This window comes from Pristiophorus japonicus, chromosome 1 (assembly GCF_044704955.1).
Source record: "Pristiophorus japonicus isolate sPriJap1 chromosome 1, sPriJap1.hap1, whole genome shotgun sequence".
In the NCBI taxonomy this organism is placed as follows: Eukaryota; Metazoa; Chordata; class Chondrichthyes; family Pristiophoridae; genus Pristiophorus; species Pristiophorus japonicus.
The window spans coordinates 298,810,665-298,827,248 of record NC_091977.1 but is presented as its reverse complement, the minus strand read 5'-3'; the positions used below and the strand labels follow the sequence as shown (position 1 = coordinate 298,827,248).

Below are 16,584 nucleotides of genomic sequence, written 5' to 3'. Positions count from 1 at the left end.
CTCTGCTAAGGTGGACATTCAGGGTCCCAGTAATGAGAAGAAAGCTGCTTGATTTACAAAAGTAGTTATATCAGATATTAGAACGCCTCCCAAGAAATATCACCATGATGGCTGAAAATGTGCAGGAGAAAGCTTCCAACCTCTGTAGTATCATCTCCCAGGGCATCAGCTCTCTGAAGTCTATTACGAAGAGCGTAATCATCTCCAGGGCACTGCAGATGGGCTCTCACAAGAGTAAATGTTCACAGCCTTAGCAGCTTTCGAAAAATCTCAAACTATGCGGACTCTGGACTCAAACCGATGCTCAGCCTTGGAGAGGTAGATGTCTGCCTTGGGCAGATTGATGGAGCTAATGAATTGGGTCTTTCAAGGTGTCACTCAATTTCAGCAGTCTGTTCTCCCACAGATCAGTGGAACTGCTGAGCTCCAGCCCCATGGGAGAGGCAGTAGCATGGGAGACTTTCTGGAAAGTTACTGATAACTTAGGAAAGCGTTCAACACATATATAGCAGAAAAATACAGCTCTCCTACAGCTTTACTAAATACTATTCAAAGAACATAACTGTTTAAAAAATGAAAACTGCAGCTAAACAATTTTATTTTTACAAAGAGAGAACCAGTTGATGTGGTATATTTGGACTTTCAGAAGGCTTTCGACAAGGTCCCACACAAGAGATTAATGTGCAAAGTTAAAGCACATGGGATTGGGGGTAGTGTGCTGACGTGGATTGAGAACTGGTTGTCAGACAGGAAGCAAAGAGTAGGAGTAAATGGGTACTTTTCAGAATGGCAGGCAGTGACTAGTGGGGTACCGCAAGGTTCTGTGCTGGGGCCCCAGCTGTTTACATTGTACATTAATGATTTAGACGAGGGGATTAAATGTAGTATCTCCAAATTTGCGGATGACACTAAGTTGGGTGGCAGTGTGAGCTGCGAGGAGGATGCTATGAGGCTGCAGAGTGACTTGGATAGGTTAGGTGAGTGGGCAAATGCATGGCAGATGAAGTATAATGTGGATAAATGTGAGGTTATCCACTTTGGTGGTAAAAACAGAGAGAGACAGACTATTATCTGAATGGTGACAGATTAGGAAAAGGGAAGGTGCAACGAGACCTGGGTGTCATGGTACATCAGTCATTGAAGGTTGGCATGCAGGTACAGCAGGCAGTTAAGAAAGCAAATGGCATGTTGGCCTTCATAGCGAGGGGATTTGAGTACAGGGGCAGGGAGGTGTTGCTACAGTTGTACAGGGCCTTGGTGAGGCCACACCTGGAGTATTGTGTACAGTTTTGGTCTCCTAACTTGAGGAAGGACATTCTTGCTATTAAGGGAGTGCAGTGAAGATTCACCAGACTGATTCCCGGGATGGTGGGACTGACCTATCAAGAAAGACTGGATCAACTGGGCTTGTATTCACTGGAGTTCCAGAAGAATGAGAGGGGACCTCATAGAAACGTTTAAAATTCTGACGGGTTTAGACAGGTTAGATGCAGGAAGAATGTTCCCAATGTTGGGGAAGTCCAGAACCAGGGGTCACAGTCTAAGGATAAGGGGTAAGCCATTTAGGACCGAGATGAGGAGAAACTTCTTCACCCAGAGAGTGGTGAACCTGTGGAATTCTCTTCCACAGAAAGTAGTTGAGGCCAATTCACTAAATATATTCAAAAGGGAGTTCGATGAAGTCCTTACTACTAGGGGGATCAAGGGGTATGGCGAGAAAGCAGGAAGGGGGTACTGAAGTTGCATGTTCAGCCATGAACTCATTGAATGGCGGTGCAGGCTAGAAGGGCTGAATGGCCTACTCCTGCACCTATTTTCTATGTTTCTATGTTTCTATAGGGATCATTTTGCAAGGTCCCATTGCCAGTGCAGAGCCTGTCTAGAACCAAGCATGGATCAGAAAATTGGGGCTTTAACCTTACAAAACTATACGGCAATTATCTGACCTGTGCTTGGCACTGGTGAGTGAGACTCCAGGCAACAGCAGAGTCTGATGAAATTGCACTTTATATTGCCTTCAATGAAACAGATTAATGCTGCTCTATAGATTTCATGGTGCTCGTAAATATCTACAATTAGTCTTCTGTACAAAGCACAATTACTTCCCTATCAAATTTGCTGTTATAAAACAGCAGATCCTCCAACTCACTCTGAGTAATGCAATGGGAGTTCTGCTAATATTAAATATTTATCAAAACATTTTTCCAACGATGTCCGAGGGTCCTGGTGGGTTGATGTACGATGTGGTGTGGAAATGAGCCAAATAGACCAGAAAGTCCAAGGTTTGATCTTTGATCTGAACTAATCTTAGCTAGCGCCATAGTCTATTTCTCTCATTTGTCTGGGCTAATGAGGGGGTGAAGGGGTGGGGGGACCTAGAGGAATTCTTGCTCCCTATTGCTATCCAGTGAATCCTGATGCACACACCTGTGGACATTGAGAGAGAATAAGATCAAGTTTGCAAATTGTGAGGAGGACACAAAAAAATCTGCAAAGGGATATACACAGGCTAAGTGAGTGGGCAAAAATTTGGCAGATGGAGTATAATGTGGGAAAATGTGAGGTTATCCACTTTGGCAGAAATAATCGAAAAGCAAATTATAATTTGAATGGAGAAAAATTGCAAAGTGCTACACTACAGAGAGACCTGGGGGGTCCTTGCGCATGAAACACAAAAAGTTAATATGCAGATACACAGCAAGTATACAGCAAGTAATCAGGAAGGCAAATGGAATGTTGGCCTTTATTGCAAGGGGGATGGAGTATAAAAGCAGAGAAGTCCTGTTACAACGGTACAGGGTATAAGGAAGGATATACTTGCATTGGAGGCTGTTCAGAGAAGGTTCACTAGGTTGATACCGGAGATGAGGAGATTGACTTATGAGGATAGGTTGAGTAGGTGGGCCTATACTCATTGGAGTTCAGAAGAATGAGAGGTAATCATATTGAAACTTATAAGATACTGAGGGGGCTCAACAAGGTGGATGCAGAGAAGATATTTCCACTTATAGGGGAAACTAAAACTAGGGGACATAGGGCTAGACTTTCCACTTTTGTGCAGATCACCCAAAAATGCGCGTTATTTCCAGCGTGGGCGGTAAAAATGGGTTTTGAGATCGCCGGAATAGCGCCCATTTTCAAAACCCTAACTTTCCATTTTTGAAAATGAGCGTTAACCGCAAGCGATTTGAAATGGGCATTACCGTTAAATTCTTTTGACCTTCTGCCGTAAAGTGTCGCCGACCATAGCAATGGCATGGCAACGCTCGTTTCCCGTGTTTCACGAGGTCAGGGGTCATCATTACATGCGCAGAAGAGGAGACAGAGAGAGAGGGAGCAGAGAGGGACTGAAAGTGTGTGTGGGTGTGGTGTGTACTTCTTTGGCTGTTGTGGGAGGCACGAGGGAGACTCACCAGCAGCAAAAAGCCTACTAAGCACAAAGAAGGTAGTTGGCACCGAGTTTTTGTGGAAAAAATAATATTTAACATGGAAGGGATGGAGGAGGTGACCCAGCACACTGTGGAGACTGAGGATGCTGGTGAAAGCAGTGAGCTGGGAGGGGAACAATTGGGAGGACGAAAAAGAACGAGGAGGTTCTCGGACGAGGCAAATGCCTCCCTCATTCAGGAGGTCGAGTCACGCTGGGGTCAATTGACCCAGAAGGGCATGGAAAGCCTACCCCAAAGGCCGACCAGAAGATACAGGCCGACATAGCTGAGGTGATCTCGTCGGTGACCAACGAGGTGCGTGAGGGCCACAAGCGATGGAACGACCTTGTCGGATTCGCCAGAGTAAGTATTATATTTATTTACATTGACTTATATATTTATATAATTGGAATTGTAAGTGTAATGAGTGATTAAATCAGATGTGATGTCTTGCACTTATACCGGGAAGGTTGTACTCAAAGCCTGTGGTCATGGTGTATGTCTTTAGGTAAAGAATGATCATTTTCATTATAATCATGATTACATCTGTCGGTTATGTGTTGTATCAGTCTCTGTGACAGTACCTAGCAATGATATCACGCAATGATCTCATGCATTGTAATGCTGTTGTTACCTTTTACAGAAGAAGCTTTCGAGGAATAGGGCTGAGCAGAGGCGAACGGGTTGGAGGGCCACCAGTCATCATCGACCTCACTGACATCGAGGAGCGAGTGCTGGCACTAGTGGGGACCCACCCCCGGTTGGCCACACAAGCAGCAGCAGAGCCTGATGTGATGCCCCGTGAGTAAAGTATACACCATTGCATGATGTAAAGTCAATAGATGCCACACCCACTCATATCCGACCAATATGATAGATGAATCATAAAATGTTTCTCTAAATAATGATGTCCTCATGAGAATTATTGCAATGCACAATTTGGTGATGGTCATGAAATGTGATGTCTGTGATGATTTTGACAGCTGTGTTGCTTTTGTTGTGCATATGCTGTGTGTAACGCTGGACTCACCTTGTGACCCTAGCACCCCCTTCTCCTCTAATAACCTCATTTATGTTTTGCAGCTCAGCCAGCAGCATGGCCCCAGGCAAGAACACTGAGCCCAGAAGGTGGGGGCGCGGGGACGGACTCACCGGACTCCCCCATCTGGTGCTGAGGGGCACCGATTCTCGCCCGTGCATTTGTTGGGTCCCTTCTCCACGGATGACAGTGCCGACTTCGAGGAGTCTGCTTCCCCAACCTCCATAATCCATTCGACACCGATAACATCTAGTGCTCTGCGGCCATTCCCACATCCACCGTGGAGATACTGGGCCCAAGCAGCTTGCCACAGGGCACCCCAGGTGTCTCCAGGACAGCGCCAGCCAAGCGGGGGTTGGTTCAACAAGGCAGGTCTGCTCCATGAGCGACAGATCTGAGCGGGACCATGGTACATTTGTCCAGGAGAAGTGTTGACATAGGTCAGCAGATCCAACAGACAATGGGGGGCATATCCCTCCAGCTGGCCGGCATGTCCACCACCATGACGGACTACGTGCCGCGGATGGCGGAGGCCCTGGAGCTGATAGCTAGGAACATTGGTGGCAGAGGCCTCCCAGTGGTCCCAGAGCATGGTGCGGCACCTTGCCAATGACACATGAAAGCCAGGAGGAAGATCTTACTTCTGGCCCGGAGGACATTCCCACCTTGGGACCGTCCTCTCCCGTATCCATCCAAGCAGCGGTTCTGCCGTCATTCCCCCCAATGAAGCAGCTCCTTGCAGTCAGAAGGGGAAGGGGAAGGGGTAGAGGTGGGGAGGAGAAGCGGGAGGAGGGGGAAAGAAAAGTGAGGTGCATGGCCACTTGTGTTGTTGGTGCTATTTTGTTGGGAGGTTCGGGGGAAGGGGCGAGGGGGCTTCCTTGTTGGTTTGCATTTGTGTTCTGTGTTGCTGGAAATGGTGACCAATCGAATGATGTAAATGTGATAAATTTGTTGTGGGGTAGGGCAGGGGTGGGGTGTTTTTTTTTATAGTTTTAATTATGATTTCACACAAATGGTCGGGTTAAATGTTTTTTATTTAATATAGCTTTGTTGCACATTGTCTCAGATAGCTGCACCGTTAGACACTGGTGATTCCTTAACATGAAATGGTATAATTACACTTAATTTGAATCAACTTAAACTTTAATTGTCACCAAGGTGGTGCACACCATTGATGTATGACCTGCACACCCAGCAGTGTTGTAGCTTTGTAAATAACAACAACGTTCTTTCAAGCAAAGCACTCATTTATGAGCTGCTGACGTAAGAGTCCTGCAGTTATGTAGCCACCACGGGACCTTTCCTGCAGTCTAGAGGGGGCGGGGGCATGGTTTCAGCGTCAGCCTGATTGTCTGGTCCGAGGTCAGTGTCCACCTCCTCGTCCTCCTCTTCCTCTCTCTCCTGAGGTGGATCATCAGTCTCCTCTGGCAATTCTTGTCCCCTCCTGATAGCCAAGTTGTGCAGCATTGAGCACACCACCATGAATTGAGCTACCTGCTCAGGGTGGTATTGGAGCTCTCCTCCTGAGTGGTCCAGGCATCTAAAGCGCTGCTTAAGCACTCCAACGGTTTTCTCAATTATATTGCGAGTGGTTCTGGGCCTCTCATTTCACCGCTTCTGGGCTTCGGTGTGGGTGCCATGCAGGGGGGTCATCAGCCAGGTAGCGAGGCCATAATCTTTGTTACCAAGCATCCAGCATTAACCTTGTGGCTGACTGGTAAACATGTCAGATACAGTGCTCTCATGCAGGATGTGAGCATCATGGAAGCTGCCCGGAAATTTAGCATTCACTGCCATAATTATTCACTGGTGGTCGACAAGAAGTTGCACATTCAGGGAGTGGAATCCCTTTTGGTTCCTGAAAACCTCTGCATCCTGAAAAGGTGCCCGCATCGTGATGTGGGTACAATCTATTGCTCCCCGCATCTTGGGGAAGTTAGCAATTGATAGAATCCTAAAGCCCTCTCAGTCTGAGCCTCGCTGGTCATAGGGAAGCTGATAAACGTCCATCCTGCATGCGTAAAGGGCTTCAGTGACCTGTCGAAAGCAGTAATGTGTGGCATGCTGAGATATACCGCAAATATCGCCAGCTGAGGCCTGAAAGGAACCTGAAGCCTAGAACGAAAGTGCCGTGGTGATCTTGACCTCGACGGACAGTCCTGATGGTGCTGGCAGGCTGCAGATCTCCCCTGATGAGCTGGCATATCTCACTGATAACCTCCTTGTGGAAGCGCAGTCTCCTAAGGCAGGTGTTATCGGACAAGTTGAGGTAAGACCGCTTCTCCCTGTAAATGCGGGGGGTGTAAGGTCTGATCCTCCTCATCAGTTTCGCACGTCTTAGATTGGGCACATAATGCTGTCGGATATATCTTCTGCCATCTCTAGTCAGCAGCATGTGTGTACTCATCAAGACAGGCTGAGAAATGACAGGCCCCATTCCAATAACTACCAGTATTGCACCAATTGTTCACAAACAATAAATGTCCCCACTAAGACACCTAAATTAAATTCCAATCGTCCACAGTATGATAAGATGTTTGGTCAGATGTTCACATCACCTTAAAAGAACTCCAGAGTACATCCAAACTCTCCCAAAGTGGAAGCAGCCTTTTAAATGATGCAAACTGCGATTTAGAAAATGGCGTCCATACCGCTGTGATTAGTTCAGGTGAGAGCAACTTTTTCACAGCGGTTTTTTCGGTAAGTGATATTGTCGACGAGATGTGTGCGAGGTGCCGAAAGTAACGCTGGACGATTTTCTGGGCGTTAGTTTCAGCAAATGTGATCTTTACGACAAAAAAAAGTGGTCGGGCGATATTATTAAATCTCGGTGTTAAATACGTGCCGAAAGTAACGCTGGGCGTTGGTTTCGCCCATTCTGATCTTTCCACCCAAAAAAGGTGGGCGGGCGGTATTATTTTTTATTGTCATTAAGTTCATGCCGAAAGTAACGCTCGGCGATAACTGACCGAGAAATAGTTGTTAGTTTCCATTTTGTGGCTAAATGGGCAATATATGGGCGTTATACCTAATTTCAGCTAAAATGGACGTTAAGTGGATGGTATGCATGCAAAAATAATGGAAAGTCTAGTCCATAGTCTTAGAATAAGGGGCCGCCCATTTAAAACTGAGAAAAGTAGAAATTTCTTCTCTCAGAGGGTTGTAAATCTATGGAATTCTCTGCCCCAGAGAGCTGTGGAGGCTGGGTCATTGAATATATTGATATACGGAGATAGACAGATTTTTGAGCAATATGGGAGTAAAGGGTTATGGGGAGCGGGCAGGGAAGTGGAGCTGAGTCCATGATCAGATAAGCCATGATCTTATTGAATGACGGAGCAGGCTCGAGGGGCCAAATGGCTACTCCTGCTCCTATTTCTTATGTTCTTATGCTTCTCTCAACAAGGAGTAGAGAAATACAGCCTTGGTATTAAGACAGGAGGCAGATGAAAATGGTCAGAGGACGAGGATTTCAACATGGAGCAAGCTAAATTTCTTCTGCTTCGTCCTTCTCCCAGGAATTTTTATTTCGCTCCTGTGTGAGACGCAGAATCTTATGTCCCCAAATCATGTTGCATGAATCCCTGTACCAAGAACATTCGTAACATCTACCTCAAGACTATTAATAAGACTTAAACCTACCTTAAATTTTCCAACAATTCTTTCATCATCAATGCTGGTGTCATCTTCACTTGCTTTACCACGAAAGAGATCAAATGTTTGTACCCAATCAACAAAGTTATCAAATTCTCCTTCTAATTCTTTATCGTATATCTGGTGGAAACAATTCACAAAACTGTATCATCTACTTCAGTTATGCAACTGATCAGCACAGCATACAATTGGGAAATAGAAATTTTCCAGGAAAACAAGCCCTGGACGTTACCTAGGAATGAGGAGCAAGTGATCAGAGGGGATTTGTGGACAGCATTATGTACAATTTAAAATTTGCAGCTTATGGCCATTGCTGGGATACAGCTTAAGGGGATTCGATTGCAATGCAAAACAGGTTATTTTACCCCTGTGCAACTCATTGGTAAGGCTACATTTGGAATATTGCATGCAACTTTGCGCACCCTTGATGAAAGGGTGCTCACATGATGAGTGGGGTGGATAATGTTTGTCAGCAGATTGCTTGACTTAAACTAAGCACTGCAGAGCACAACACAGAGTTAACACGCCTGAAGTAAAGTTTAGTATTTGAATAGACTTTCTGCCTTCCCCCAGCAGATATGTGGAATAGATACCCAGCTGAAACAGTTAGTGCCATATTAAGTAACTCCTTGGGGATAAATATCTTATTCAGAACAGGATTGAAGATTAGAATGTTAAGCTTAGACATATATGCATAGATCAAAACATATGTGTTTATTTTTTTAATGTGCATTCCGCAACATGATATGAATGTACCTTCACAGATATAGCGTGCTGCTTGATGTGCAGTTTTGTTCTTAAGATAAATGTATTCCTTTCAAGTGAGAGGAGCCACAACGCTCATAGACACTATTGCCCCGACCTCCACAACCTCACATGTGCCGTCTCTGCCACATCCTGGATCTCCGTCATACACCCCCTTACCACCGCCAGATCTCTGCTACAGCCCCCACCCCCGCCCCCAAGGATCACCGCCAAACTACCCCGACCCAGATCTCCGTCAAACATCACTTCCCGCCGGATCTCCGCCACCCCCCACCCCTGAATGTCAATCAGGCTGGGTATCAGGCAAGCAACCAGCAGAAAACATTTTAAAAGGCGTCTTGCTGTTAATTTCAATACTTTTGGGTATACCATCTGCAAATCCTCCTGCACAACCCCCCCACCCCCCACACCCTGCTCTCTCCATGTCCCCCCCGAGTAAATATTAGCATGATTCTTTGTGATACTGTTTGCAATACAATGGTTCTAGGGCCATATCAGTGTCACCCATAGAATGCAAATCCAAAATAGAATTGATTAATGTAGATTTTAGTGTAAAATTTATATCTCAGATTTTTGCAAAGCTTTCATTGAATGTCATGATGAAATTTCACAGTGTGAAATTTGCCTTGGAGATTTCACATGTGGTTTGCCATCTCCTTCAGGAGATTGAATAAATGAGGTCTAGACCATGATAGGACCTATGAGACATGGTCTTAAGAATGGGTTTAATAGGACAAATGGATGTATATATAAAATGAATAATATGAACCACATAGTTTTGGACTCTACCTCTAGAGTTGCTAACCAAGGCTTCTGCGTTTTGGTCCTTTTAACAATTTTATCTCTCTTTTTCTTCTCAACATATTCACCAGCTGAAGTGCCAGGCATGTCACGTCTATCCTGCACTAGAAATAAACATAAGAGATTTAAATAAGCACCATCTATTTCCATAATCACATTGTGCACTAGAACTAGTAGAGAAATAAGAAACAAAATTTAGTTTGACTTTTCAAAAACACAAGGGCCTAGAAATTGGGAGTGTTAGTGCTGGCCATTAAGACCCGTTTCGGCAACAAAAATGGCGGCTGCCTCACTTCCACCCGCTGCCGGCGGGTTCCGCGGAGACCACCATTTTCAGCTGGGCGGGAGCCCGGCCAATGTCACGCTCACTAAGGATATTAAATCATATCCCTCATGTAATATACTTGGGTAGAACAAATGAAGGACACAGAGACACGATGGGGCCAAAATTTCTGCCCGCCAAAAAGCTAATGCACCTACCTTTTTTTTTGATTTTGTTATCGTCGGGTGTGATGAGGCGGGCTCTTGATCGATTTTCTCCTCTTTGCCTTTTTCTTCGGATCGGACCGGACCGGTCATAATGGGGGTGGAAGTGCGGCGTTAAGTGCTGGTGAGGGGCGGATGTGGGGGCGGGACGGACTCTCCGCGCTGTCACTCAGCAGCGGAGCGGTGGTGATGTCAGTGCATGTGTGCGTCACCACGTCTCTCCCTTCATTTAAAAGGGAGAGGAGCAGCGTTTTTTTTAGGTTCGGCGTGTTGGCGGCCTGGCTGAACCTGGGGTCATAATTGTCTGGCTGATCGGGAAGTCGGCGGGCAAAAACAAAAATGGCAGCCATGGCAGTGCGCCCTCCCCTTGAAGGGCTGCTGTGCTGCCGGGCCGCACACACACAGACCAAGGTGCACCGACAGGAAAAGCTGTCGGGGGCATCGGGCGGCGGATCGTCGATTTTTTCAGGTAAATTTGGAGCGGAGTGTGCTGGAGCTGCGGGAGATCGGTGGTGCGTGCTTTGATGACGCGCTTGGGGCAGCCGGCAGCAGTGAGGCGGAAGTGGGGACCACCCGAAAAATCCCCGAAGTGAATTTGGGTCGTGGCGGACAATGGACTGTAACACAGCGGCCACTCGATTCCACCACATGGCCGCCGCAAAACGGCGGCAACGGGCCTTATCTGCACCCTGAGTTTCGACACCAATGAGTTGCTGGTCCATATGGTTGCTTTATTTGGCTCGAGCGAACAGAGCATGCCCATACTAAACCATGTGACAAACCATGTGATAACCATACTGCTTTCCCCCTTAAAAAACTGTATGTATTACCCTCTCAAATAGAACAAAACTACGGTCCCACCTTTCCCAGTATTACATGTACCACATAACAAAAACTCCTGTTTTTTATTACTTTTAAATGAACTATAAATCAAGTTTAATAACAGGTTCGCGGAGCCTTCCTGATCTCCTTACAGAAGATTTTGATGTTGAACCAATTTTTTGGTTACGAACTCAAAGATGATCCTATTTCCATCTCAGATTTGTTTGAACCTGGTACTTCAGTTACTGAAGTCTGAACTGAGTCAAACTCATGAATATGTTCACGATCAAGTTGTTCAAGATCACTGTCCAATCCAGGCCAGTAAACAAACCTTCTTGCAATTGATTTCATACTGACGATTCCTGGATGTTCAGTATGAAGTTTGGCCAGAATTCTCTCTCTCAAAGAAGTAGGTATCACCACTTTGTTTTCCCACTTGAGAATTCAGTTCAACAGTTATAGAAGGGTTTAAATTCTGAAGTACTTTAAACTAAACAGTGGGGTGCAGGTGAGCGGAAATTTAAAAAGACAAAGCGCAAGGAGAAGGCAATAGAGCAGGGTAGCACTGGGGGGAAATGATAACCAGAGTGTGACAGGAAGGGAAAGAATGCATAAACATAAGAGTGTATCAGAAAGTGGGGTCCAAGCAGGGAAAAATGGTAAAAAAAACAAAATTAAAAGCTCTTTATCTTAATGCATGCAGCATTCGTAACTAGATGAGTTGACGGCATAAATAGAAATAAATGGGTATGATGTGATAAGGATAAGGGGTAAGCCATTTAGGACCGAAATGAGGAGAGACTTCTTCACCCAGAGAGTGGTGAACCTGTGGAATTCTCTGCCACAGAAAGTGGTTGGGGCCAATTCACTAAATATATTCAAAAGGGAGTTAGATGAAGTCCTTACTACTCGGGGGATCAAGGGGTATGGCGAGAAAGCAGGAAGGGGGTACTGAAGTTTCATGTTCAGCCATGAACTCATTGAATGGCGGTGCAGGCTAGAAGGGCTGAATGGCCTGCTCCTGCACCTATTTTCTATGTTTCTATGTTTCTATGATAGCCACTCCAGAGATGTGATTGCAAGGTGACCAAGGCTGGGAATTGAATATTCAGGGTATTTGCCATTTCGGAAGGATAGATAGAAAGGGAAAGGAGGTGGGGTAGCTCTATTAATAAAGGATCAAATCGGTGCATTAGTGAGAAACGATATTGGCTCAGAAGATCAAGATGTAGAATCAGTTTGGGTGGAGATAAGAAATAATAAGGGGAAGAAGTCACTGGTGGGCATAATCTATAGGCCTCCTAACCGTAGCTACACTATTGGACGGAGTATAAATCAAGAAATATGGAGGTTTGTAAAAAAGGAACGGCAATAATCATGGACGATTTTAACCTTCATATTGATTGGACAAATCAAATTGGCCGAGGAAGAGTTCATAGAGTGTATCCGGGATGGTTTCCTTGAACAGTACATTGCGGAACCAACCAGGGAGCAGGTTATCTTAGATCTGGTACTGTGTAATGAGACAGGATTGATAAATGATCTCCAAGTAAAGGATCCTCTACGAAAGAGTGATCATAACATGGTTGAATTTCAAATTCAGTTGAAAGATGAAAAAGTTGGGTCTCAAACCAGTGTCCTAAGCTTAAATAAAGGAGATTACAAAGGTATGAAAGCAGAGTTGGCTAAAATGGACTGGGAAAATAGATTAAAGTGTAAGATGGTTGATAAGTAGTGCCGGCCATTTAAGGAGATATTTGATAACTCTCAACAAAAATAGATTCCAGTGAGAAGGAAAGACTTTAAGAGAAGGGATAACCATCCGTGGCTAACTAAGGCTATAAAGGATGGTATCAAATTAAAAACAATGGCATACAAAATGGCCAAGATTAGTGAGAGGCCAGAGGATTGGGAAACTTTTAAAAACCAGCAAAGGATGACCAAAAAATAAATAAAGAGAGGGAAGATAGATTATGAGAGAAAACTAGCAAGAAATATAAAAGCAAGAGTTTCTACAGGTATATAAAAAGGAAGAGAGTGGCTAAAGTAAATGTTGGTCCCTTAGAGGATGAGACTGGGGAATTAATAATGGCGAACAAGGAAATAGGGTTGTGTGTTGTACTGTGTTTGTTTTATATCACCAGCGTGTGTTTTACTGGGTGCAAGTGTGTGCTTTAACTTGAATAAAAGCATTGTGACGGTTGAGACCGAAAGACTCGGCTATAACTGTGTATTTCTGTTCACTACTATAATTCCGGTGTCTAAAACTGTTGTAAGGGGGGTGATTCGAAACCACCAAGGGTAAAACCACTTACATGTTCAGTACTGGGTCCTTTTGAGTCTCATCTGCAATCACAGTTACATTCACAGGAAAGTCTTTGCCAACTGCACCTAGCGTAAAAATTGTACCTTCACTCCCAACACACGAGTCCTCATGTAGCCACCCGGACAAGGCATCTTGTTACAACAACACTGCCCGATGTTACATTCTTGATGCGGTCGTTGCAGGGGTGGCAAATTTGGGTCGCAGTATTGCTAGGAGCGGTTCATGATCAGTTATCAGGGTAACCTTTTTGCCAATCAGGAACTGTTGGAATTTCCTGTTTCCAAACACTATGGCGAGTGCTGCCTTTTCAATTTGTGTGTAGTTTCTCTCGCTCTATGTGAGGCTTTGCGATGTGAATGCAATTGGTTTCTCTTGGCCAGCATCCATTACATGACTTTTGACAGCTCCCGCACTGTAGCTGAAAGCATCACATGCTAACTTAAGCTCGTGCTCTGTGTCGTAGTGTACAAGTAGAGCACCGCTAAAGAGACTTCTCTTACAAGCGTAGTAAGCTTCCTGTTGCGCTTTCTTCCACTTCCACTGGACATTCTTCTTGAGAAGCTCGTGCAATGGAACTAACATGGCCGCTAATTCAGGGAAGAAACATACATAGTACTGGACCATTCCAAGGAAAGATCTGCAGGCGCCCAAAATTCACCATCCCCAAAGGGACGGCTACCACTCAGTTTTGGGCAGTTGATCTAAAAAATTGATCAGCCGCCGCGGTCGAGTACTTTTTCCTCCCCGAGCCAACTGGTGAGCATTATCCCAGCCCACATATCCTTTAGACCACCGCATAGTGTGAAGGGGTGTCGTGTGTCCCAACCAAGCCTTAGGGGTTTAGTGGGGAGGTTTCTGCGCAGATCATAGGCACAGTCTGCTGGACAGATTCGGTGGTGCCCTATTGAGCCAAGCAGGGGTGTTTTATTCATGGGTACTTCACGATAGGGGCCTGTTCAGATGGGCCAGGGTTATGTGTTGTAATGTATTTTTTTTAATGCCACCAAGGTATGTTTTACTGGAAGCAGGTGTGTGTTTCAACTTGAATAAAAGTATTGTGATGGTTGAGACCGAAAGATCTGTCTATAACTGAGCATTCTGTTCACTACTATAATTCCTGGAGTCTAGAACTGTTGTAAGTGGGGTGGTTCAAAATCACCAAGGGCAAAACCACTTATAGCATAGGCATCCTTAAGCAGAGGTTTCGGTGCCTGGATGCTTTGGTGGCACCTTGCAGTACTTTCCTCAATGGGTCTCCGTAATCATCATGGTCTGCTGTATGCTGCACAACCTGGCCATCATGAGGGGACAGCCGCTGGAGGTTGAGCCAGCAGTACCACCTGAGGAGGAGGAGGAGGAGGTGCAGGAGGAGGAGGAGGAGGATCCCTGTCACCCCAGAGCTAGGAGGAATCAACCCATCGCCACCCTGGAAGGGCCGGGTGCAGACTGGCCTGCACCCTCCTGGGAGGGCGTGTCCTCATATATGGAGGTGCCTGACACCTCCCCTCCTTCCATACATGTCTGGCAGGTCTTCACACATCAGGAAACAGTATTCTTCTTCTGTCCTCCACACTGTTCATCAATGTCTCCAGCTCCATATCAATGAACCTGTTGCCTCTCCTTGCACCTTTTACACCAGCCATCCTTCCAAAACTCCTTCCCCCCTCAGGGACTTGCTGCAAACCCTGACCTTTAAAGAGGCCAGGGAGCACCTGGCTCATTAGAAACCTTTACCTACATGCTGAATTTCTCAGTGGTGATAACGCTCAAATTAAGACAGCCATACCACTGAAAAATTCACTTTGGAAGGGTTCATTAGCACTGGAACCCATTTGGTCACTTTTGGAGCTGAAGATGGGATGGCCCAGCCACTCAAAAATTTCGGCGCTAATGGCCACAAAAAGGTGGGGAGAGCACCAGCTTTCCAGCGGTGCTGAATTTCAGGGCCCTTAAGTCAGACACATTCTGTAACTTTGGAGCATTGATGACAGCATCGACCTTTTCCTTCACTGGTTGCAAGCCATTTGCATCAACTTTCAGACCAAGGTACACAACCTCGGGCTGTACTAAAGCACTTTTACTCCTTTTCAATTTGACATTTTGGGCATTCAATGTTTGAAGCACTATATCTAATACTTCTAGATTTTCTTCCTCGCTGCTTGTTGTGATCAGCACATCGTATTGATTGCTTAAGCAATTTGGAACTCTTTGCGAAATCTTATCCATCGTAACCTGGAAGATTTTGGGGGAGGACTTGACATTTTACAGTAGCTTGGTGTATGAGTACAGTCCCTTGTGTGTGTTAATGGTGAGATACTGTTGACTCTCTTTGTCAACATTCAGCTGAACGCAAGCGTGTAACAGGTCAAGCTTGGAGAAAACCTTTGACCCAGAGAGTGATGCACACAAATCTTGCGATGTAGGTAACGGGTACTGCTCATCGTCAACTGTTTGGTTGATAGTAACTTTATAGTCACTGCATAAGCATACAGTCTTTTCTGCTTTGGGCATGACCACAATCGGGGTAGCCCATTCACTTTTGTCAGTTTTTACTAACACTCCGTTCTCTTTGAGCTTCATTAGCTCTTCCTCTACCTGACTTTTCAACACATAGGGGACCGGCCTTGCCTTACAATAGACAGGCTTCACGTTGGACTTGATGTGGATATGGGCATCATACCCACTGATGTCCTCATACTGTCTGTGAACATGCTTTTGTACTTGTTCAGCATTGTTGAGTCGCTTCTTTGAAGCAGCTACACTGAAGAAATTTCTCCAATCTAGTTTTAACTTTCTCAACCAGTTATTGCCCATGAGAGTTGGCCTGTTGTAGCTTGTTACTGTTGTGCATGCAGTAACTGTTAGACTGCGAAGTCAGGTCGCTGATTGCAGTGAGGGCAGGCACAGCAGGAGGGGCGAAGGAGCGGCAAGAATCCGTAGAGGGAAGTGTCCGTAGAGTGAAGTGACCGGGGCCCAGGAGAGGCGTGAATCTGGGGCCCAGAGGAGGCGAGGGCCCAGGTGCAGCACGGGCCAGCTCACACTGCTTTAGGTGTGCGTGCTCGGTCTGTGCAGCAGAGTTGGTCTCCAGTCATCCTGGTTAACTCTTGCCACTGGACCAAGACCTAGCTCTGTCAAGTCCATGTGGTGGCTGGTGTGCAACGGCCACCACACGTTAAAAAAAATCCAAGCACAAGCATCTTCCACCCTACACGATGTAATGAAGGAATATTAGGTCCTTCATTGAAACACCTGTGAAATCATCC

The 16,584-nt window shown here is 45.7% G+C and overlaps 1 protein-coding gene across 1 annotated transcript in view; it reads right to left on the bottom strand.

Moving 5' to 3' along the window:
• Positions 1–16,584, bottom strand: part of fer1l6 (fer-1 like family member 6) — a 232,082-nt gene that overhangs the window by 39,178 nt on the left and 176,320 nt on the right. The window contains exons 30-31 of the mRNA XM_070879557.1: positions 9,676–9,758; positions 8,110–8,241 (exon numbers count right to left, since the gene is read on the bottom strand). Coding sequence (XP_070735658.1) covers positions 8,110–8,241; positions 9,676–9,758 — 215 coding nt within the window. The remainder of the gene's footprint in view (positions 1–8,109; positions 8,242–9,675; positions 9,759–16,584) is intronic.